Source organism: Bufo bufo, chromosome 1 (genome assembly GCF_905171765.1).
Source record: "Bufo bufo chromosome 1, aBufBuf1.1, whole genome shotgun sequence".
Classification (NCBI taxonomy): domain Eukaryota; kingdom Metazoa; phylum Chordata; class Amphibia; order Anura; family Bufonidae; genus Bufo; species Bufo bufo.
The window spans coordinates 63457231-63480738 of NC_053389.1; the positions used below are offsets into that span (position 1 = coordinate 63457231).

The following is a 23508-nucleotide window of genomic DNA, read 5'->3' on the forward strand; positions in this document are numbered from 1 at the left end:
TCATTCCAATACTGTACGGAACAGTATTAGAATGTATTGGCTCCGATGAGCCGAGCTATTGCTCCGTACAGTATTGGAACAAAGTTTTATGCGAATCGACTTTAGATGTTTCATCCGAAGTCTATTCGCTCATCCCTAGTGGTGATAGGTCCTCCTGTAAGATTATTTTTTTTTCCTTACTGCAATATGTGAGGATTTTCACTACTCTTTTGCCGTCAAGGTGACCCGTGGCTCTGTATAGAAATGTTCCTCTACTGAACTCCCTTGGGGCCGAGATGTGTCATTTCCTCCATTGAGTTCGTGTTGGTGAAGTAACGTCAACTGAATATAGACATAAATGAGTGAACGTCAGCGATGGACCCGCTGAGCGGCACTGGCAGATTTCTGGGGGTTATAATAAGAGTATTTGGCCTCTCGCCCTCTGTTTAATATAACGGCGCCGAGCGCGGAGCCGTCCTCGCTGTGTAATTTGTAATGAAGTGAAGTGCTTGATGTTTGAGATGTAAGTTGCTGGTGCATGTAATCAGCCTTGTTAACAATGATGGATGTATCCTTGCAGGATGCTGAGAGTAATCCGCTGTGCAGGCGCTTGCAGCTGAAGGACATTATTCCGACGGAGATGCAGAGGCTGACCAAATATCCTCTTCTGCTGGATAACATCGCCAAGTACTCAGGTCAGCAGCGCCGTACGTTGTATGGCGGTTGGGGGAGGGGCCTTCCATCACACGGGTATTCTTTTTAAGTCTGTAGTCGCAGTATAAAAATTGGGGGACATTTATCATGAAGGGAATTTTGAAAGTCAATTTTGCGACATCGCAAAAGCTTTGAGTGCTGGGACCCCTGCCAGTCGCTAGAACGAGGAGTAAGAACCGCTCGCATAGAGCATTATGTGTCTTTGCTCATTAGAAAGTCTATGAAGCTGTCTCCAGCAGTGAGGAGAGACTGCGCAGTGTGGGCGCTCCGTTCTCCTAGTTCTTACGATTGCCCGGGGGTTTATCTGCAAGGTAATCCTCATTCTAATAGGTGGAGAACCAGAATGACGTCTTTGTTGTCTTGATGCATTGATTAATTTAGTGTGAGAAGACCCGACCAGTCACTCTACTGAGATAGCATGGGGGGAGGATGAGGTGCTCTGAGTCACTGCCCCTCACCCCTCCCTGGTCTGACTTTACACTCTTCACACACTGATAGCAACACCGCAGGAGAAATGCTAGCACAGGCTTCCAGTATCCGTAGTTTCAGGTGCTGCACATCTCGTATCTTCACAGCATAGACGATTGCCTTCAGATGATACGAGATGTGCAGCACCTGAAACTACGGATACTGGAAGCCTGTGCTAGCATTTCTCCTGCGGTGTTGCTATCAGTGTGTGAAGAGTGGGAGAAGAGGGTTGCATTGACAATCCAACACAATGGGCAGCACATTGAACACATTTTATAAGTGGTCAGAAACTTGTAAATAACTCATGAAAGAATAAAGTTACGTTAAAACCAAGCACACCATTGTTTTTCTTGTGAAATTCCCAATAAGTTTGATGTGTCACATGACCCTCTTCCTATTGAAAAAACAAAAGTTGGATTCAAAATGGCCGCCATGGTCACCACCCATCTTGAAAAGTTTCCCCCCTCACATATACTAATGTGCCACAAACAGGAAGTTAATATCACCAACCATTCCCATTGTATTAAGGTGTATCCATATAAATGGCCCACCCTATAGATTTGTGTGGTTAGTATATTTTTCCTCAGCTGATTAGATATTGATGACTTATCCTGAGGGTAGGTAATCAATATTGAACTCCTGGAAAACCCCTTAAAATTCACAGCCCCAGAAAATTGGTGACGGCACAATTGGAAACGTAGACTTGACTGTATATTCATGACTCTGTTTTGCGGATCCTCCATGTGACGCCCTGGAGCATCTGTGAATGCATGTACATAACAGCCTTGAGCCAGGGACAGTGTGCTTGTGTCATGAGACCAGTGGACCTGGGGTGGGAAGAGAGGTAATACATGCTAAGGTATATTTTCAGTGTTATCATTTGCATATGATCCTGTAAATGGGTATTTTTCAGTGGCGTGCCGCTGATTTGAGTTGCATGGTGAGGAAGAGTCTGTGACCACCTCTTTTTGGATGGAGGTTCATCATTTACACTTCTTAATACAATAACCTTTCTAGACGTTGCAGCATTGTCACGTTTCGGGCCGTTCTGGAAGCGTTTTGACGATTTTTATCACCCTCGGCTCATTTCACGTACCACTGGATTGTTGCCTCCTTGTCACGTTAGGAGTAAGATGCTCTCTCGATGAATCTTGGCGGCTTTATTTGAGTTTCCATTGTGTTCACTAGACCAACCAGAAGAGAAGCTGAAGGTAAAGAACGCTGCCGACCACTGCCGGAGGATCCTGAATCATGTCAACCAGGCCGTCAGAGAAGCGGAGAACAAGCAGGTGAGCTTTAGCGGGAGCATGAGATAAACGCAAGATGTCCTCCAGAACCGTGTTTATTGTGACGCAGCGCAAAATAGTTTCTTCAGTTTGGATCCATTATCTTAGGGGTCTTCTTTATCAGCCGTTCCCCAATGATGGTGGTGAGCCTTCAGAAACGCTGGGAAATTAAGTTTTCTAGGGCTGGTCTGTGCATGAACTGCTGGCAGCCTGTACTCTGTGAATGGACTGTCACATTGGCAGACAGCACTTTAGGACGGTATTACATTCCGTTCACATCGGCGTTGTCATTTCCCTTTATGTGGAAAGCCGGTGCACAATTGACTCTAACAGACCCCACTGATTGATAACGAAACGCAAAGATGCCATCCCCTACAAATGCTAAGACATAGGGAAACTTGTTATAATAATATTATTATTTTATATTGGTTTACTGTTATATTGACTGTTTTATAGAAATCTCTGGTTCTTAGCGCACATTTTAATTTGATTGTATGAGCCCACCTGCCACGATGAGGCTGTTCCGCCTAGACAGGACCCTGTACTACACACCGTATCTGTACAGTTGGAGGTTTAGGCTACTTTCACACTAGCGTTCGGGGTTCCGCTTGTGAGTTGCGTTTGAAGGCTCTCACAAGCGGCCCCGAACGGATCCGTAGAGCCCCAATGCATTCTGAGTGAATGCAGATCCGCTCAGAATGCATCAGTCTGGCAGCGTTCAGCCTCCGTTCCGCTCAGCAGGCGGACATCCGAACACAGCTTGCAGCGTTTTGGTGTCCGCCTGGCCGTGCGGAGCCAAACGGATCCGTCCAGACTTACAATGCAAGTCAATGGGGACGGATCCGTTTGACGTTGACACAATATGGTGCAATTTCAAACGGATCCGTTCCCCATTGACTTTCAATGTAAAGTCTGGACGGCTCCGACTGACTAAATTTCACACTTAGAATTTTTTTCTGAACTATAATGCAGACGGATCCGTTCTGAACGGATCCCAACGTTTGCATTATAGGAGCGGATCCGTCTGTGCAGACACCAGACCGATCCGCTCTGAACTCAAGTGTGAAAGTAGCCTTACCATGCTGTTGGCCTAGGCCAGGGGTGGCCAACCTGCGGCTCTCCAGCTGTTGTAAAACTACAACTCCCACCATGCCCTGCGGTAGGCTGATAGCTGTAGGCAGTCTGTGCATGCTGGGAGTTGGTGAGCCTCAGGTTGGCCATCCCTGGCCTAAAAAACTCCCTCAGGATAGGTAGGAGTGCTAAGAATATGCGAATATATTCCCAACCGCAGGGTGCCGCTGCGTCTCGGTGTTGTCATAACTGGTGAACTCACATAATGTGATTAAAATGTGGAAAACAAGCCTCAAATATGTATTAAATGGGACCTGAATTCAGCATTAAATACTCTGTATCCAATTTCAGAGACTTGAAGACTACCAGCGAAGGCTTGACCTGTCTAACCTGAAACCAGGGGAGTATCCGATGAGCGATGAGCTAAGGGTAAGTAGTTCTCCGTTTTTTTACGTCTTCAGAGCTGTGCTATCTTCTAAGTTCACTCCAGACTTCTATATCTCCTGTACGCCCACATTTTATTGAGGCAACACACCATTTTGACACTTTCTTAGTTGGCGTTGGTTATGAAAGGGATAAAAACCTCACCTAATCAATAAATCCAGTTATCACCCTGCAGGAAGGCCGGGCACTTAGCATTTCCTCAGCTATTAAGGTAATTAAAGGGGCTGTCCAGTTACAGCCCTTGGGGAATCTGCCAACTCATTTTCATCCAGGATCCAAGTTTCTCTGTAATAAAACAAGCAATCACGTACCCTATCGGGCGCTGGGGAGGGGGTCATTTGCCAGGCACATATGTTCTGATTGACAGCCGTAAAAGGGTTTCCCAAGACTTTATAACTGATCACCTAGTTTGGATAGGTCATCAGTATCTGATCGGTGGGGGTCAAACAGCTGATCAGTGGGGGTCCCAGGTGTCGGACCCCCACCAATCAGATACCGAGGATAGGTCATCAGTTATAAAGTCTTAGAAACCCCCTTTAAATCATGGGATAGCCCCTTTAAGATGCATAGGCCATTGTGAGGGTTTGAAAAGGATTCACCTGTCTTATAAACCATGCGAATAAAGGTAGTCTGATCGTACCAGGAAGTCCTCAGATAGAAGAAGCAACTCATCCTCCATCATGCGATCCATCAGTACACGTGATTTTCTAATTAACCCATCTTGGTTTTTTCCAACGTTCAAAAATCTAGCAATGCAGAGAAAATTAATTGCATTTATTGAAGACAAGTGTTTCTGCCATCTGCTTCAGTGATTGAGGCCTCTTAATATTCTCTGCAGGCAACCATATTGAAGGCGCTGTGTGTGCGCGCCGCTTTCGGAGTTGGTTTTTTTGATAGATCGCTGAGGCTTTTCCACCATTTCTGACGCTGTGTCCGGTCCCTACCAGCCTCATTTACATGGCAGTGACATATACACGGACTTGTACGGCGGCACAAGAACTGCCCAGGGGTCTGCTTGAGGGACCTAGAGGGAAGGACTGCCCAGGGGTCTGCTTGTGCTTGAGGGACCTAGAGGGAAGGACTGCCCAGGGGTCTGCTTGAGGGACCTAGAGGGAAGGACTGCCCAGGGGTCTGCTTGAGGGACCTAGAGGGAAGGACTGCCCAGGGGTCTGCTTGAGGGACCTAGAGGGAAGGACTACCCAGGGGTCTGCTTGAGGGACCTAGAGGGAAGGACTGCCCACGGGTCTGCTTGAGGGACCTAGAGGGAAGGACTGCCCAGGGGTCTGCTTGAGGGACCTAGAGGGAAGGACTGCCCAGGGGTCTGCTTGAGGGACCTAGAGGGAAGGACTGCCCACGGGTCTGCTTGAGGGACCGAGAGGGAAGGACTGCCCACGGGTCTGCTTGAGGGACCTAGAGGGAAGGACTGCCCACGGGTCTGCTTGAGGGACCTAGAGGGAAGGACTGCCCACGGGTCTGCTTGAGGGACCTAGAGGGAAGGACTGCCCAGGGGTCTGCTTGAGGGACCTAGAGGGAAGGACTGCCCAGGGGTCTGCTTGAGGGACCTAGAGGGAAGGACTGCCCAGGGGTCTGCTTGAGGGACCTAGAGGGAAGGACTGCCCAGGGGTCTGCTTGAGGGACCTAGAGGGAAGGACTGCCCACGGGTCTGCTTGAGGGACCTAGAGGGAAGGACTGCCCACGGGTCTGCTTGAGGGACCTAGAGGGAAGGACTGCCCACGGGTCTGCTTGAGGGACCTAGAGGGAAGGACTGCCCAGGGGTCTGCTTGAGGGACCTAGAGGCATTCCACGCCCTCCCACAAGACGACGTCGTTTAGACACCGCTCCTAAGTGTAGCATGCAGCATGCGCGGCGTCTGGTAATATTTCCGTATTCAAGCAGTTTGTTAGTTATGGAGACATGTCGAGATGATTAATTGCATTTTCTGAGACAAATATGCAAACATCTGCTTCATTAATGTTCGTTAGCAATTTTAATATTCATTGCGGGGGAACCATATTCCTAATGATGTGCGTGCAGCGCATCCGCCGCGTGTACAAGGTCTGTGACAGATCACGAAATCCTGCGGTTGCCGTCTCGAGCAGAGCGGAAGCATCACAAAGGCGATCGTTATAACAATGACGGAGTCTCTTATCGCCGACCGTAGTACTAGAGAGGTAAATAAAGCGGGCGCGGGCCCCGTGACATGGAGCACCACTTCTGCCAAGCATGTAAATAAGAAGCGTGATTATAGACGATTGTGGTTCAGACAAAGTGATGCTGGATGCGTGCGAGTACCTCCTGCCGCACACCTTCAGCTTTCAGGTAAATTGTCATGTCGGGAGAGGAGTCTTAGGCTCTTGTGTTAGCGGAGCAGCGCCCGCTATGGCAGATCCACGTATTAACAAATCATGACTTATAATGGCGTCTGTCATAGAAGGTTTATGACTGCGAAAATAGCGCTGCAGACTAAACTCTTCTTGCCGTCAAAAAATACAGCAGCTTCCAAAGGGAGGCGAAAACGCACCGGTGTGAACCAAACCTTAAAGTGTACCTGTCGTGTTTTCATCAAAAAATAAATTTTGGGCATAAGTTACTGCTGCTGCAGCATTATGCATAAAGCAGTCTGTAGTTCCTTCACATACCACAGTTTTCCTTGAGTTTTTCCTTTAGGCTACTTTCACATTAGCGTTTTTTTGCGGATCTGTCATGGATCTGCAAAAACTCTTCCGTTACCATAATACAACTGCATGCATCCGTCATGAATGGATCCGGTTGTATTATGTCTTCTACAGCCAGGACGGATCCGTCATGAACACCATTGAAAGTCAATGGGGGACCGATCCGTTTTCTATTGTGTCAGAGAAAATGGATCCGTCCCCATTGACTTACATTGTGCGTCAGGACGGATCCGTCTTGCTCCGCACCACATTGCGGACAGAAAAACGCTGCTTGCAGCGTTTTTTTTGTCTGCCACCGGGATGCAACCAAACGGATTGGAATGCATTTTGCTGCTTTCTGTTTCGTTCAGTTCAGTTTTGTCCACATTGACAATGAATGGGGAAAAAACGGAAGCGTTTTTTTTTCCGGTATTGGGATCCTATGACTGATCTCAATAGCAGAATTGAAAACGCTAATGTGGAAGTAGCAGTTACGGCTGTTTTAGGGTACTTTCACACTAGCATTATTTTTTTCCTGTATTGAAATCCGGTAAAGGGTCTCAATACCGGAAAAAAAAAAAAAACGCTTCCATTTTGTGCCCATGCATTCCGAGTGGAAAGCAATCCTTTCAGTATGCATCAGGATGTCTTCCCTTCCATCCCTTGTACGGTATTTGACCGGACAAAATACCGCAGCTTGCTGCAGTATTTTTTCTGGCCAAAATTCCGGAACACTACCGCACTTGCCGGATCCAGCATTAATTTCCATTGAAATGTATTCATGCCGGATCCGGTACCAAGTTTTCCAGTCTGCGTATGCACAGTTCTTTCTAGCTTAGAAAAAAATACTGGATCCGTTATTCCGGATGATAGCGGTATTTCAATGAATAACTCGAACGGATCCGGATGCGGCAAAAAAGATATCCGTATGCAAAAGATATCTGGATTTCCAGATCCGGCAGGCAGTTCTGGCAACGGAACTGCCTGCCGGATTCTAACAATACTAGTGTGAAAGTACCCTTAACCCCTACAATATGAGGATCTTCTCAAGATGGCTCCTCTGCCAGTTCTCTGAGGCCTAAACTGCCTTCCCTCACTACACATACACACTGCCAGCAGCCAATCAGATTGGATTACTGAGAGACACGCCTCCTCGCTCTGAAGCTTAATGCAGTGTGAAGGACCGCCCTTCTGTTTATACTAAAGGGAAGACAGACGAGCCCTAACAACGGTCTTTTAAGGGACAGGACATTAATGAAAGCTGTTATTATAAGGTAACTTTTGACAATCATTGACAGACTTAGGCTCCATTCACACGTCTGTAATAATGGGTCCGCATCCGTCCTGCAAATTGCGGAACGGGTGCAGACCCATTCATTCTCTATGGGGACGGAATGGATGCGGAGAGCACACTATCCGTATCCGCATTTCCAGAGCGCGCCAGCGATCTTCCTGTCCGCAGCTCCGGAAAAAAATAGAACATGTCCTATTTTTGTCCACAATTGCGGACAAGAATAGGCATTTCTGTGGGGGTGCCAGCCGGTGTATTGCGGATCCGCAATGCACCAAGGACGTGTGAATGGACCATAAGGGCTCATTCAGATGTTTTTTTGCGGACAGTTCAGCATGTCTGCAAAAAAACTGATTGCATTCCGTTTTTTTGCTGATCTATAGACTTCAATAGGGCCATGTCCTGATTGTCACTGACAAGTATAGTACATGTTTCATTTTTTTGCTGAGCCGTGCAATGAAAGAAAAGGTCCCCATAGAAATGAATGGGACAACATCTAATCCGCAAAAAAAAAGGATCCGCATTTTTGCGGACAGCATTCGGCCGTCTGAATGAGCCCTAACTCACGTATACAGGCCTAGCTCTAATAAACTAGCAAATAAAAAGAAAAATGACCGTTACGCTTTAAAGGGAATATGTCATCAGACAATGACCTGTTGTTTAAATCAAGGTTGAACATATTTCTTTTTACAATTTTTGGTTATTTTTTTTATTATCTGTGTCATTATATAAAAAAAAATCAAAAAAAAATCCAATAATTCTCTAGTTTTGATCGCAGCCATTAAAGGGAACCTGTCACCATGAAATTGCAATGCAAATGCAGACATCATGTAATAGAGCCGGAGGAGCTGAGCAGATTGATGTATAGTCTGGAGGGAAAAGGTTCAGTAAAACCTGTCATTTAGGCTCCATTCACACGTCCGTGGTGTGTTGCGGACCCGCAACACACCCGCCCGGCACCCCTATGGAAATGCTTATTCTTGTCCGCAGCTGTGGACAAGAATAGGACATGTTCTATCTTTTGCAGAGCTGCGGACCCGAAGATCGTAGCCGCGCTCCGCAAATGCGGATGCGGACAGCACACTGTGTGCTGTCCGCATCCATTCCGTCCCAATAGAGAATGAATGGGTCCGCAGCCGTTCCGCAAAATTGCGGAACGGATGCGGACCCATTTCCGGACGTGTGAATGGACCCTCATTCATGTAAATTCCTGCTGATTCTGGGCTTTGACATATGGGAGGCGGTCCTATCAGTGATTGGCAGCTGTTCCTCCATGACTGTGTATACAGAGATAGCTGTCAATCACTGATAGGACCGCCTCCCGGATGTCAAAGCTAAGAATCAGCAGCAATTTTGAGGAATGAAATGTTATACTGAATTTTTGCCCACAAAACTATGCATCAGTTATATTAGAGATCACTTCTAAGCAGTCATCTCGTTATCATCACAAGCAGGATTACAATGACAGGTAACACCTATATTATGGATAACACAGGATCCACCAAGATATCACAGCTTATATACTCCCCCCCTCCTTGCAAAATAACCTCTGCACAGGTCACAGAGCATGCCCACGACACGCTCTGCTAGACATCAATGAACCTCTCCAGTCTGCAGGTCCATGTGGCTGCTGTATAGCCCGTCTCTGAATGGGATTAACAGAAACTGAAGGAAATGGCCGCCCTTTGCAGAGAAAATTAATTGCAAAAATATATGTAATACTAAACTTGATTTAAACAATAGGGCTTTTTTCTGATGATGCCTTCCCTTTTAAGGAGACCCGAGTACCGGGATTATACTTTTTACTGGTCTGGACAGTAATACACCATGTATACTTGTACCCCAGAACTAGAACTGATGGAGCCGGAACCCAGTTGCTAGGTAAGTATGCTCACCGCCGTGGGTCAATCCACACTAGAGCGGTCTGATGAAAAGCTCAGGAAGGCGAGTAACCCCTTTAAGGTAACCAAGTGAATTCAGCCAGTGACTGATCATTTTACAGAAGAAATGCCATTTATTAACATAATTAAAATCCATCACAGGTCAACATTGGCCTAGATCAAAGTGCTCAAATTATGGCGTGTGCCTCTTCCTCTCATGTCTGGGCGTCATTACTAGTTAAAGGGTTTTCCCGTCATAGATGTCTATCACCTATCCACAGAATAGGTCACAATCTCTGACCCCTGGGACCCCAACCGATCAGTACAACCGGGGACCGAAGCCACCCCTTCCTCCTTACTGCACCACCGCAGCAAGGAGAACTTTAATAGGGTGTTGGTGGAGCACGTGTGCTGCTGCTCCATTTCAAGAGGAGCTGTCACCTTTCCTGACATGTCTGATCTAGTATCTACTGGATTTCCCCATGTGATATGAATTCTTCTGACTCTCTATGTGGTGCCATTCTTCTCTTATTCCTGCTAGAAGTTTATGGATATAGGTACAGATGGGAGTTGGGAGCGGGGCGGTCCCTGCACAGTCTGACACTGGCAGCACTGATTGGATAGTGTCAGACTGTGCAGGGATATACCCCCAGTTGGTAACACCCATCTGTACCTATATTCATAAACTTCAGACAAGAATAGTAGAAGATCGGCACAACACGGGGTCATAAGAATAGATGCTCCAGGTTTGGTATTACATGGGGAATACAAGTAGTTACTAAAGCAGACATGTCAGGAGAGGTGACGGGTGCTCTTCAAAGTCAATGGGAATGACCAGGAAATCGGAGATCTGTACTTTGCTACCTCCATCAGTCCCATAGATTTTGAGTGGGAGCAGCAGTGCACATGCTCGACCAACGCTCCATTCAGACTGAGCGTACAGTGCAGAGTAACTGGGGGCTTGTAAAACCCAATTGTAGCGATCATGTGACCCCCAATTATAGAGCATTCAACACCAACCCTATGGACAGGTGATACGACAATATTGTCTAGGGCTAAATCTGTTTCCACTGTTCCCCTTCTTGGTTTCGTGTGACTCCTGTCATTTAGATTTGGAGAAGCCATTTCATTAAGGAATCAGATTCACGCTTTTCACCAGTCCTATGATTTGTGTTGTGCAGAATCTGGATTTAACAAAGAGGAAGATGGTTCATGAAGGGCCTTTGGCTTGGAAGGTGAATAGAGACAAGATCATTGGTAAGTTTGCGTAAAGCGCATCCGTCAGCAGGATCAACCCTGTTGAACCCTCCATAATACCTGGTAGGACTAACCTTGCTGATTAAAACCATACCTTTCACCCCCTGATCCATTGCTGCATTTAGGAGAAATGTGTTGTTCAAAAATATATGCAAATTAGTGCTCAAGTGCACCGAGGGTGGGCCTTAGACGTTCGGTGCTTCAGTCTAACATTGGCAGCACTGATTGGATAGTTTTAGACTCCCCCCCCCCCCCCCCCAAACTGGTAACGCTTAGATGGACCATCATTGCAGACTGCTGGCAATTCATTCATAAACCTCTAGTAGGAATAATAGAGGAATGGCACAACTGCGTCATAAGGGTCCATTCACACGTCCGTTGTTTCTTTCCTGATCTGTTCCGTTTTTTGCTGAACAGATCTGGACCAGATCTGGACCCATTCATTTTCAATGGGTCCTGAAAAAAAATCAGACATTGAGCTGTCCGATTTTTTTCAGGACCCATTGAAAATGAATGGGTCCAGATCTGGTCCAGATCTGTTCAGCAAAAAACGGAACAGATCAGGAAAGAAACAACGGACGTGTGAATGGACCCTAAGAGTAACATTTTCATTAGGGGAATGCAAGGTGTTAGTGAAACAGACATGTCAGGAGAGGTGACGGGTCTTATTTACAGCTTAGATGGGTGTATCACGTGTGTATGTAGGTAAACCAAAATGTCCTCTTTTAGTCACACAGTTAAAACTGTTCATAGCTGCAGTGCTGCATCAGTGATGGATCTGTTATATGTCCGCTATTACTGGACTTGCACAGTATCTATTGACTTGTAATAGGCCGAGTAGAAATTTCCATCATTTTGACAGAAAGAGTACTATGGAACTTGTGAGGTGGGCCTCAGTTGCTGCCCGGTGTTCCTGGCATAGTCTATATGTATGATCTGTTAAAGACTTTGGGGCAAAATGTTTTATTTATTTGGGAGTAAAAATAGTTTTAAATGTTTTATTTATTTAAAAGAAAAATAATAATTCTAAACTTTTATTTTTCTCTGCAGCCTGCATGTATTCCAGTATATAGCAGGATGCAGAATGCCATTCACTGTAAATTCTGTTTATCAACTTTTCCTTGATCATAACTGAGCAATTTCACCCAGTTTTCTGCAGCCTGATATGTATTGGAATACATAGAGGATGCAGAATGGAAACTTCAGAATTTTTTATAAAATCCAGTTAAAAAGATTATTTTTAGCCCAACATAGTAAAAAAAAAAACAAAGATTACTTCTGCATTGTCCATAGCCTTTATCGGCTGAACATACGGTAGTTGTGGTAGAGATTTTCCATCTTCTCCAGGCTTGACTTGCTCCCCGAGGTTAACATTAGGGATGAGCAAATCGACTTCAGATGAAACATCCGAAGTCTATTCGCGTAATACTTCGTTCGAATACTGTACGGAGCGAGTGCTCCGTACAGTATTAGAATGTATTGGCTCCTATGAGCCGACGTTATTACTTTGCGAGGTCTCGCGAGACTTCGCATAATAACTTTATAAATCAATTTCTACTGTAAAAAGCCATTTCCAAACTGTGTTCGGAAAACCTGAGTTCGGGAAAAAAATTTTTTTTACAGTAGAAATTGATTTATAAAGTTGTTATGCGAAGTCTCGCGAGACTTCGCAAAGTAATAACATCGGCTCATAGGAGCCAATACATTCTAATACTGTACGGAGTATTACACGAATCAACTTCGGCTGTTTCATCCGAAGTCGATTCGCTCATCCCTAGTTAACATGTCTCTGGACTAGAGTCTTTAAATGTTATGGCTGTTATTTATTATCTGCGGAGCGGTCTAGATCTGTTGTGATTTCCTGGAATCGGCAGCCTTTTGTTTTTCGGCATTCAGCAATGACCGCTTGTGTTGTATAATCTCGTTTCCTTGGGTGAGCAGAAGGTCGTCCGGTGGTTATCCGGTAGCATCATGAAAACATCAAGTCACATCAATCTCCTTCACAGATCTGTACACGCTGCTGCTGGAAGACATTCTGGTTCTGCTTCAGAGACAGGATGACAAATTGATCCTCAGATGCTACAGTAAGATCCTGGCCACCACGTCCGACGGAAAACACATATTCAGCCCCGTCATCAAGCTAAACACGGTGCTGGTCCGACAAGTAGCCACAGGTGAGTCCGTGCATCCAGTGTGCTTAGTCTCCTGCACATTCATAGTCATTAAAAGGGTTTTCCGAGATTTTAATGCTGATGACCTATCCAATGGACAGATCATTAGTATCTGATCGGTGGGGGGTCCGACACCCGGGACCCCATCCGATCAGCTGTGTGGGAAGGCATCGTCACTCCTGTGAGCGCCGTGGCCTTCTCCATGCTCACAGAGCATAGTGTTTAAATATTGATATTCTGTCCCAGGGATGGGTCATCAATATCAGATGGGTGGGGGTCCGACTCCCGGCACCCCTGCTGATCAGCTGATTGAAGGGTGTACCAAGCTCCGTACATCGTGTAGTGGCTGTGCTTGGTATTGCAGCCCAGGCCCATTCACTTAATTAGGATTGAGCGGCACTAAGGCCATGTGACCGATGGTGACGTCACTGACCTAGGAAGAGGCCGCAGCGCTTGGTCAAGTGTTGTGTCCCCTTCCAACAGCTGATAGGTGCGGGTACAAGGAGTCAGACCCCCACCGATCAGGCCACAGGTTAGGTCATCAGAGTCCTAGAGATTCCCTTTTAGCAGTTGTAATATATGAAATGTTCATAATATGTTCCCAAATTAACTTTCTTCTGGTGCCTAAATACATATTATAATTTTTACCCGTATCGCCTTCAATTAAAGGGGCACTCACATTTATGGCATGATGCAGGTCACATATTTGGGTCTATCCCCAGAATAGGGGTCCCCCAACCCTGGTCTCGCTTGATCAGGTAGCTGTCCCATCCACACAGAGTAAATGGTGAGATAGCTGTGTATGTGCATGGCTCGCTCCATTCACTTCTATGGGAACAGCTAAACACTTCTGCTCGACTGTCTCCATACATGGACACTATCAGACATTTATGGGAACAGTGTCAAACTCACATTGTGACATTCCCAAAATAGAAAACTCATAGTCTGCAATTGGAACCAGTATACCTAATGGCCGTCCTGTATTACTTCAAGGGATCCTGGAGTCTGGAAACATTAGGAGGTAAATGCTGGCATATTTCAGTGGGCACCATGTAATTACACCTCTCCCCTGATGCAGCCCTTACAGGACCACCTACAGCCCCTGTAGTGGCAGGAGGTCTCCATAGGTTTCATCTACTGTAACCATGCTTAATTTTCCAGTCCATTTGGATAAGTGGTGGAGAAGATGGAAATGGAGACATGTGGACCCAGCGGACATTATACAGGAGATGGAGGAAACGTAGATGAAAGGAATATTCCCATCTAAGGCCCCATTCTTACGACCGTGCGCTGTCCGCATCTGCATGTCCGTTCTGCATCCTGCCAAAAAGATAGAACATGTCCTATTCTTGTCCAAGAATAGGCATTGTTACAATGCATCCGGAAAAAAAAACCTGATGCAACAGGGATGTCATCTGGATTTTTTTTTTTGCAGATTCGCCTTTTATGGACCACAAAATACATACGGTCGTGTGAATGCACCCTAATAATGATAGGGCACATCACTAGGATTATAAACAGTCCCAATCTCAGGGACCATCAATAATCGGGAGAATAAAGGGACTGCGCTCCCTTTACCTTAATCCCTGATCGCTCCTGGCTATTGCTGTGCAGGGTCTGAGTGGACCCTGGTCCTTTGGTCTTGTGATCAGAAATCTGTGGTGGAGCAGCAGTGATGGAATATCTTTGTCATAAGACATCACTTAGTAATGTGCCTTTTCCACTACATTAATGATATTTGTCTTATTCTCTCTTCCCGGTTCACCTTTTGTTCCTCTTTTCTTCTTCCGCAGACAACAAGGCCTTCTTTGTTATATCCATGTCGGACAACGGAGCACAGATTTATGAGCTGATCGCAAACACCGTGTCCGAGAAAAATGTGTACGTCTTACTACTGTTTAATACTGAGCAGTGAACTGTGTGTGTGTGTGTGTGTGTGCGAGAACCCTGTGTGTGTGCGAGAACCCTGTGTGTGTGCGAGAACCCTGTGTGTGTGCGAGAACCCTGTGTGTGTGCGAGAACCCTGTGTGTGTGCGAGAACCCTGTGTGTGTGCGAGAACCCTGTGTGTGTGCGAGAACCCTGTGTGTGTGCGAGAACCCTGTGTGTGTGCGAGAACCCTGTGTGTGTGCGAGAACCCTGTGTGTGTGCGAGAACCCTGTGTGTGTGCGTGTGTGTGAGAACCCTGTGTGTGTGTGTGTGAGAACCCTGTGTGTGTGTGTGTGAGAACCCTGTGTGTGTGTGTGTGTGTGAGAACCTGTGTGTGTGTGTGAGAACCCTGTGTGTGTGTGTGAGAACCCTGTGTGTGTGTGTGAGAACCCTGTGTGTGTGTGTGTGAGAACCCTGTGTGTGTGTGTGTGTGAGAACCCTGTGTGTGTGTGTGTGAGAACCCTGTGTGTGTGTGTGTGTGTGTGTGTGTGTGTGTGTGTGTGTGTGTGTGAACCCTGTGTGTGTGAACCCTGTGTGTGTGTGTGTGTGTGAGAGAACCCTGTGTGTGTGTGTGTGAGAACCCTGTGTGTGTGTGTACCCTGTGTGTGTGTGTGTGTGTGTGTGTGTGAGAACCCTGTGTGTGTGTGAGAACCCTGTGTGTGTGTGTGAGAACCCTGTGTGTGTGTGTGTGTGTGTGAGAACCCTGTGTGTGTGAGAACCCTGTGTGTGTGAGAACCCTGTGTGTGTGAGTGAGAACCCTGTGTGTGTGTGTGTGTGTGTGAGAACCCTGTGTGTGTGTGTGAGAACCCTGTGTGTGTGTGTGAGAACCCTGTGTGTGTGTGTGAGAACCCTGTGTGTGTGTGTGTGTGTGTGTGAGAACCCTGTGTGTGTGTGTGAGAACCCTGTGTGTGTGTGTGAGAACCCTGTGTGTGTGTGTGTGAGAACCCTGTGTGTGTGTGTGTGTGTGTGAGAACCCTGTGTGTGTTTGTGTGTGTGTGAGAACCCTGTGTGTGTGTGTGTGTGTGTGTGAGAGAACCGTGTGTGTGTGTGTGAGAACCCTGTGTGTGTGTGTGAGAGAACCGTGTGTGTGTGTGTGTGTGTGTGTGAGAACCCTGTGTGTGTGTGTGAGAACCCTGTGTGTGTGTGTGTGTGTGTGAGAACCCTGTGTGTGTGTGTGAGAACCGTGTGTGTGTGTGTGTGAGAACCCTGTGTGTGTGTGAGAACCCTGTGTGTGTGTGTGTGTGTGAGAACCCTGTGTGTGTGTGTGAGAACCCTGTGTGTGTGTGAGAACCGTGTGTGTGTGTGTGTGTGTGTGTGTGTGAGAGAGAACCCTGTGTGTGTGTGTGTGTGAGAACCCTGTGTGTGTGTGTGTGTGTGAGAACCCTGTGTGTGTGTGTGTGTGTGTGTGTGTGTGAGAACCCTGTGTGTGTGTGTGTGTGTGAGAACCCTGTGTGTGTGTGAGAACCCTGTGTGTGTGTGTGTGAGAACCCTGTGTGTGTGTGAGAACCCTGTGTGTGTGTGTGTGAGAACCCTGTGTGTGTGTGTGTGTGTGTGTGTGTGTGTGTGAGAACCCTGTGTGTGTGTGTGTGTGTGTGTGTGTGTGTGTGAGAACCCTGTGTGTGTGTGTGTGTGTGTGTGTGTGTGTGTGAGAACCCTGTGTGTGTGTGTGTGTGTGTGTGTGTGTGTGAGAACCCTGTGTGTGTGTGTGTGAGAACCCTGTGTGTGTGTGTGAGAACCCTGTGTGTGTGTGTGTGAACCCTGTGTGTGTGTGTGTGTGTGTGAGAACCCTGTGTGTGTGTGTGTGTGTGAGAACCCTGTGTGTGTGTGTGAGAACCCTGTGTGTGTGTGAGAACCCTGTGTGTATGTGTGTGTGTGTGTGTGAGAACCCTGTGTGTGTGTGTGTGTGAGAACCCTGTGTGTGTGTGTGTGTGAGAACCCTGTGTGTGTGTGTGAGAACCCTGTGTGTGTGTGTGAGAACCCTGTGTGTGTGTGTGAGAACCCTGTGTGAGAACCCTGTGTGTGTGTGTGAGAACCCTGTGTGTGTGTGTGAGAACCCTGTGTGTGTGAGAACCCTGTGTGTGTGTGTGTGTGTGTGAGAACCCTGTGTGTGTGAGAACCCTGTGTGTGTGTGTGAGAACCCTGTGTGTGTGTGTGTGTGTGTGTGTGTGTGTGTGTGTGTGAGAACCCTGTGTGTGTGTGTGTGAGAACCCTGTGTGTGTGTGTGTGAGAACCCTGTGTGTGTGTGTGAGAACCCTGTGTGTGTGTGTGTGAGAGAACCCTGTGTGTGTGTGTGTGTGTGTGAGAACCCTGTGTGTGTGAGAACCCTGTGTGTGTGTGTGTGTGTGTGAGAGAACCCTGTGTGTGTGAGAACCCTGTGTGTGTGTGTGAGAACCCTGTGTGTGTGTGTGAGAACCCTGTGTGTGTGTGTGAGAACCCTGTGTGAGAACCCTGTGTGTGTGTGTGAGAACCCTGTGTGTGTGAGAACCCTGTGTGTGTGAGAACCCTGTGTGTGTGAGAACCCTGTGTGTGTGAGAACCCTGTGTGTGTGTGTGTGTGTGTGAGAACCCTGTGTGTGTGTGTGTGTGAGAACCCTGTGTGTGTGAGAACCCTGTGTGTGTGTGTGAGAACCCTGTGTGTGTGTGTGTGTGAGAACCCTGTGTGTGTGTGTGTGTGAGAACCCTGTGTGTGTGTGTGTGTGTGTGTGTGTGTGTGAGAACCCTGTGTGTGTGAGAACCCTGTGTGTGTGTGTGAGAACCCTGTGTGTGTGAGAACCCTGTGTGTGTGTGTGAGAACCCTGTGTGTGTGTGTGAGAACCCTGTGTGTGTGTGTGAGAACCCTGTGTGTGTGTGTGAGAACCCTGTGTGTGTGTGTGAGAACCCTGTGTGTGTGTGTGTGTGAGAACCCTGTGTGTGTGTGTGTGTGAGAACCCTGTGTGTGTGTGTGTGTGAGAACCCTGTGTGTGTGTGTGTGTGAGAACCCTGTGTGTGTGTGTGTGTGTGAGAACCCTGTGTGTGTGTGTGTGTGTGTGTGTGTGTGAGAACCCTGTGTGTGTGAGAACCCTGTGTGTGTGTGTGTGTGTGTGAGAGAACCCTGTGTGTGTGTGTGTGTGAGAACCCTGTGTGTGTGTGTGAGAACCCTGTGTGTGTGTGTGAGAACCCTGTGTGTGTGAGAACCCTGTGTGTGTGTGTGAGAACCCTGTGTGTGTGTGTGAGAACCCTGTGTGTGTGTGTGTGTGAGAACCCTGTGTGTGTGTGTGTGTGAGAACCCTGTGTGTGTGTGTGTGTGTGTGTGTGAGAACCCTGTGTGTGTGTGTGTGAGAACCCTGTGTGTGTGAGAACCCTGTGTGTGTGTGTGTGTGTGAGAGAACCCTGTGTGTGTGAGAACCCTGTGTGTGTGTGTGAGAACCCTGTGTGTGTGTGTGAGAACCCTGTGTGTGTGTGTGAGAACCCTGTGTGTGTGTGAGAACCCTGTGTGTGTGTGTGAGAACCCTGTGTGTGTGTGAGAACCCTGTGTGTGTGTGAGAACCCTGTGTGTGTGTGAGAACCCTGTGTGTGTGTGAGAACCCTGTGTGTGTGTGAGAACCCTGTGTGTGTGTGAGAACCCTGTGTGTGTGAGAACCCTGTGTGTGTGTGTGTGTGTGTGAGAACCCTGTGTGTGTGTGTGTGTGTGTGTGTGTGTGTGTGTGAGAACCCTGTGTGTGTGTGTGAGAACCCTGTGTGTGTGAGAACCCTGTGTGTGTGAGAACCCTGTGTGTGTGTGAGAACCCTGTGTGTGTGTGAGAACCCTGTGTGTGTGTGTGTGTGAGAACCCTGTGTGTGTGTGTGCGTGAGAACCCTGTGTGTGTGTGTGTGTGAGAACCCTGTGTGTGTGTGTGTGTGTGTGTGTGTGTGTGTGTGAGAACCCTGTGTGTGTGTGTGTGTGTGTGTGTGAGAGAACCCTGTGTGTGTGAACTGTGTGCCACCCTCACCTATCTGACATTGATGGCCTCTTGTAGTGATATGCCACCAGTGTGTGAGATGGACCACCCCCAGCCAATGTTTTCCTGCCAGGGTACCCCAGAGCACAGGTGCGGCACACCTGTCATTTTTAGGGTACTGCACACGGCTGTGTATTTACAGGTGAAACTCTAAAAATTAGAATATCGTGCAAAGTTTTTATTTTTTTTTTTCAGTAATGCAACTTAAAAGGTGAAATTAACATATGAGAGACTCATTACAGGCAAAGCGAGATATTTCAAGCCTTTGTTATAATTTGGATGATTATGGCTTACAGTTTAGGCTACTTTCACACTCGCGTTTGGTGCGGATCCGTCATGGATCTGCACAGACTGATCCGTTCAGATAATACAACCGCATGCATCCGTTTGTGTGTGTGTGAGAACCCTGTGTGTGTGTGTGAGAACCCTGTGTGTGTGTGTGAGAACCCTGTGTGTGTGTGTGAGAACCCTGTGTGTGTGTGTGAGAACCCTGTGTGTGTGTGTGAGAACCCTGTGTGTGTGTGTGAGAACCCTGTGTGTGTGTGTGTGTGTGAGAACCCTGTGTGTGTGTGTGAGAACCCTGTGTGTGTGAGAACCCTGTGTGTGTGAGAACCCTGTGTGTGTGTGTGTGTGTGAGAACCCTGTGTGTGTGTGTGTGTGTGTGTGTGTGTGAGAACCCTGTGTGTGTGAGAACCCTGTGTGTGTGTGTGAGAACCCTGTGTGTGTGTGTGAGAACCCTGTGTGTGTGTGTGTGTGAGAACCCTGTGTGTGTGTGTGTGTGTGTGTGTGTGAGAACCCTGTGTGTGTGTGTGTGTGTGTGTGTGTGTGTGTGTGTGTGTGAGAACCCTGTGTGTGTGTGAGAACCCTGTGTGTGTGTGAGAACCCTGTGTGTGTGTGTGTGTGAGAACCCTGTGTGTGTGAGAACCCTGTGTGTGTGTGTGTGAGAACCCTGTGTGTGTGTGTGTGTGTGTGTGTGAGAACCCTGTGTGTGTGAGAACCCTGTGTGTGTGTGTGAGAACCCTGTGTGTGTGTGTGAGAACCCTGTGTGTGTGTGTGAGAACCCTGTGTGTGTGTGTGAGAACCCTGTGTGTGTGTGAGAACCCTGTGTGTGTGTGAGAACCCTGTGTGTGTGTGTGAGAACCCTGTGTGTGTGTGAGAACCCTGTGTGTGTGAGAACCCTGTGTGTGTGTGTGTGTGTGTGTGAGAACCCTGTGTGTGTGTGTGTGTGTGAGAACCCTGTGTGTGTGTGTGTGTGTGTGTGTGTGTGTGAGAACCCTGTGTGTGTGTGAGAACCCTGTGTGTGTGTGAGAACCCTGTGTGTGTGTGAGAACCCTGTGTGTGTGTGCGTGAGAACCCTGTGTGTGTGTGTGTGTGTGTGTGTGTGTGAGAACCCTGTGTGTGTGTGTGTGTGAGAGAACCCTGTGTGTGTGTGTGTGAGAGAACCCTGTGTGTGTGAACTGTGTGCCACCCTCACCTATCTGACATTGATGGCCTCTTGTAGTGATATGCCACCAGTGTGTGAGATGGACCACCCCCAGCCAATGTTTTCCTGCCAGGGTACCCCAGAGCACAGGTGCGGCACACCTGTCATTTTTAGGGTACTGCACACAGCTGTGTATTTACAGGTGAAACTCTAAAAATTAGAATATCGTGCAAAGTTTTTATTTTTTTTTTCAGTAATGCAACTTAAAAGGTGAAATTAACATATGAGAGACTCATTACAGGCAAAGCGAGATATTCCAAGCCTTTGTTATAATTTGGATGATTATGGCTTACAGTTTAGGCTACTTTCACACTCGCGTTTGGTGCGGATCCGTCATGGATCTGCACAGACTGATCCGTTCAGATAATACAACCGCATGCATCCGTTTGTGTGTGTGTGAGAACCCTGTGTGTGTGTGTGAGAACCCTGTGTGTGTGTGTGAGAACCCTGTGTGTGTGTGTGAGAACCCTGTGTGTGTGTGTGAGAACCCTGTGTGTGTGTGTGAGAACCCTGTGTGTGTGTGTGAGAACCCTGTGTGTGTGTGTGAGAACCCTGTGTGTGTGTGTGAGAACCCTGTGTGTGTGTGTGAGAACCCTGTGTGTGTGTGTGAGAACCCTGTGTGTGTGTGTGAGAACCCTGTGTGTGTGTGTGAGAACCCTGTGTGTGTGTGTGAGAACCCTGTGTGTGTGTGAGAACCCTGTGTGTGTGTGTGAGAACCCTGTGTGTGTGTGAGAACCCTGTGTGTGTGTGAGAACCCTGTGTGTGTGTGAGAACCCTGTGTGTGTGTGAGAACCCTGTGTGTGTGTGAGAACCCTGTGTGTGTGAGAACCCTGTGTGTGTGTGTGTGTGTGTGAGAACCCTGTGTGTGTGTGTGTGTGTGTGTGTGTGTGTGAGAACCCTGTGTGTGTGTGTGAGAACCCTGTGTGTGTGAGAACCCTGTGTGTGTGAGAACCCTGTGTGTGTGTGAGAACCCTGTGTGTGTGTGTGTGTGAGAACCCTGTGTGTGTGTGTGTGTGTGAGAACCCTGTGTGTGTGTGTGCGTGAGAACCCTGTGTGTGTGTGTGTGTGAGAACCCTGTGTGTGTGTGTGTGTGTGTGTGTGTGTGTGTGTGAGAACCCTGTGTGTGTGTGTGTGTGTGTGTGTGAGAGAACCCTGTGTGTGTGAACTGTGTGCCACCCTCACCTATCTGACATTGATGGCCTCTTGTAGTGATATGCCACCAGTGTGTGAGATGGACCACCCCCAGCCAATGTTTTCCTGCCAGGGTACCCCAGAGCACAGGTGCGGCACACCTGTCATTTTTAGGGTACTGCACACGGCTGTGTATTTACAGGTGAAACTCTAAAAATTAGAATATCGTGCAAAGTTTTTATTTTTTTTTTTCAGTAATGCAACTTAAAAGGTGAAATTAACATATGAGAGACTCATTACAGGCAAAGCGAGATATTTCAAGCCTTTGTTATAATTTGGATGATTATGGCTTACAGTTTAGGCTACTTTCACACTCGCGTTTGGTGCGGATCCGTCATGGATCTGCACAGACTGATCCGTTCAGATAATACAACCGCATGCATCCGTTTGTGTGTGTGTGAGAACCCTGTGTGTGTGTGTGAGAACCCTGTGTGTGTGTGTGAGAACCCTGTGTGTGTGTGTGAGAACCCTGTGTGTGTGTGTGAGAACCCTGTGTGTGTGTGTGAGAACCCTGTGTGTGTGTGTGAGAACCCTGTGTGTGTGTGTGTGTGTGTGTGTGTGAGAACCCTGTGTGTGTGTGTGAGAACCCTGTGTGTGTGAGAACCCTGTGTGTGTGTGTGAGAACCCTGTGTGTGTGTGTGTGTGTGAGAACCCTGTGTGTGTGAGAACCCTGTGTGTGTGTGTGTGTGAGAACCCTGTGTGTGTGTGTGTGTGTGTGTGTGTGTGTGTGTGAGAACCCTGTGTGTGTGTGTGAGAACCCTGTGTGTGTGTGTGTGTGTGAGAACCCTGTGTGTGTGTGTGTGTGTGTGTGTGTGTGAGAACCCTGTGTGTGTGTGTGTGTGTGTGTGTGTGTGTGTGAGAACCCTGTGTGTGTGTGAGAACCCTGTGTGTGTGTGAGAACCCTGTGTGTGTGTGTGTGTGTGAGAACCCTGTGTGTGTGAGAACCCTGTGTGTGTGTGTGAGAACCCTGTGTGTGTGTGTGTGTGTGTGTGTGAGAACCCTGTGTGTGTGAGAACCCTGTGTGTGTGAGAACCCTGTGTGTGTGTGTGAGAACCCTGTGTGTGTGTGTGAGAACCCTGTGTGTGTGTGTGAGAACCCTGTGTGTGTGTGAGAACCCTGTGTGTGTGTGAGAACCCTGTGTGTGTGTGAGAACCCTGTGTGTGTGTGAGAACCCTGTGTGTGTGTGAGAACCCTGTGTGTGTGAGAACCCTGTGTGTGTGTGTGTGTGTGTGTGAGAACCCTGTGTGTGTGTGTGTGTGAGAACCCTGTGTGTGTGTGTGTGTGTGTGAGAACCCTGTGTGTGTGTGAGAACCCTGTGTGTGTGTGAGAACCCTGTGTGTGTGTGAGAACCCTGTGTGTGTGTGCGTGAGAACCCTGTGTGTGTGTGTGTGTGTGTGTGTGTGTGTGAGAACCCTGTGTGTGTGTGTGTGTGAGAGAACCCTGTGTGTGTGTGTGTGAGAGAACCCTGTGTGTGTGAACTGTGTGCCACCCTCACCTATCTGACATTGATGGCCTCTTGTAGTGATATGCCACCAGTGTGTGAGATGGACCACCCCCAGCCAATGTTTTCCTGCCAGGGTACCCCAGAGCACAGGTGCGGCACACCTGTCATTTTTAGGGTACTGCACACAGCTGTGTATTTACAGGTGAAACTCTAAAAATTAGAATATCGTGCAAAGTTTTTATTTTTTTTTTCAGTAATGCAACTTAAAAGGT

General features: G+C 47.7%; 1 protein-coding gene across 3 annotated transcripts in view; it reads left to right on the forward strand.

Moving 5' to 3' along the window:
- ARHGEF12 (Rho guanine nucleotide exchange factor 12) overlaps window positions 1-23508 on the forward strand; it is a 216531-nt gene that overhangs the window by 160067 nt on the left and 32956 nt on the right. For all 3 annotated transcript variants that reach the window (XM_040425180.1, XM_040425188.1, XM_040425196.1), the window contains 6 exons: window positions 560-674; window positions 2350-2450; window positions 3870-3947; window positions 10969-11044; window positions 13051-13218; window positions 15009-15096. In XM_040425180.1, coding sequence (XP_040281114.1) covers window positions 560-674; window positions 2350-2450; window positions 3870-3947; window positions 10969-11044; window positions 13051-13218; window positions 15009-15096 — 626 coding nt within the window. The remainder of the gene's footprint in view (window positions 1-559; window positions 675-2349; window positions 2451-3869; window positions 3948-10968; window positions 11045-13050; window positions 13219-15008; window positions 15097-23508) is intronic.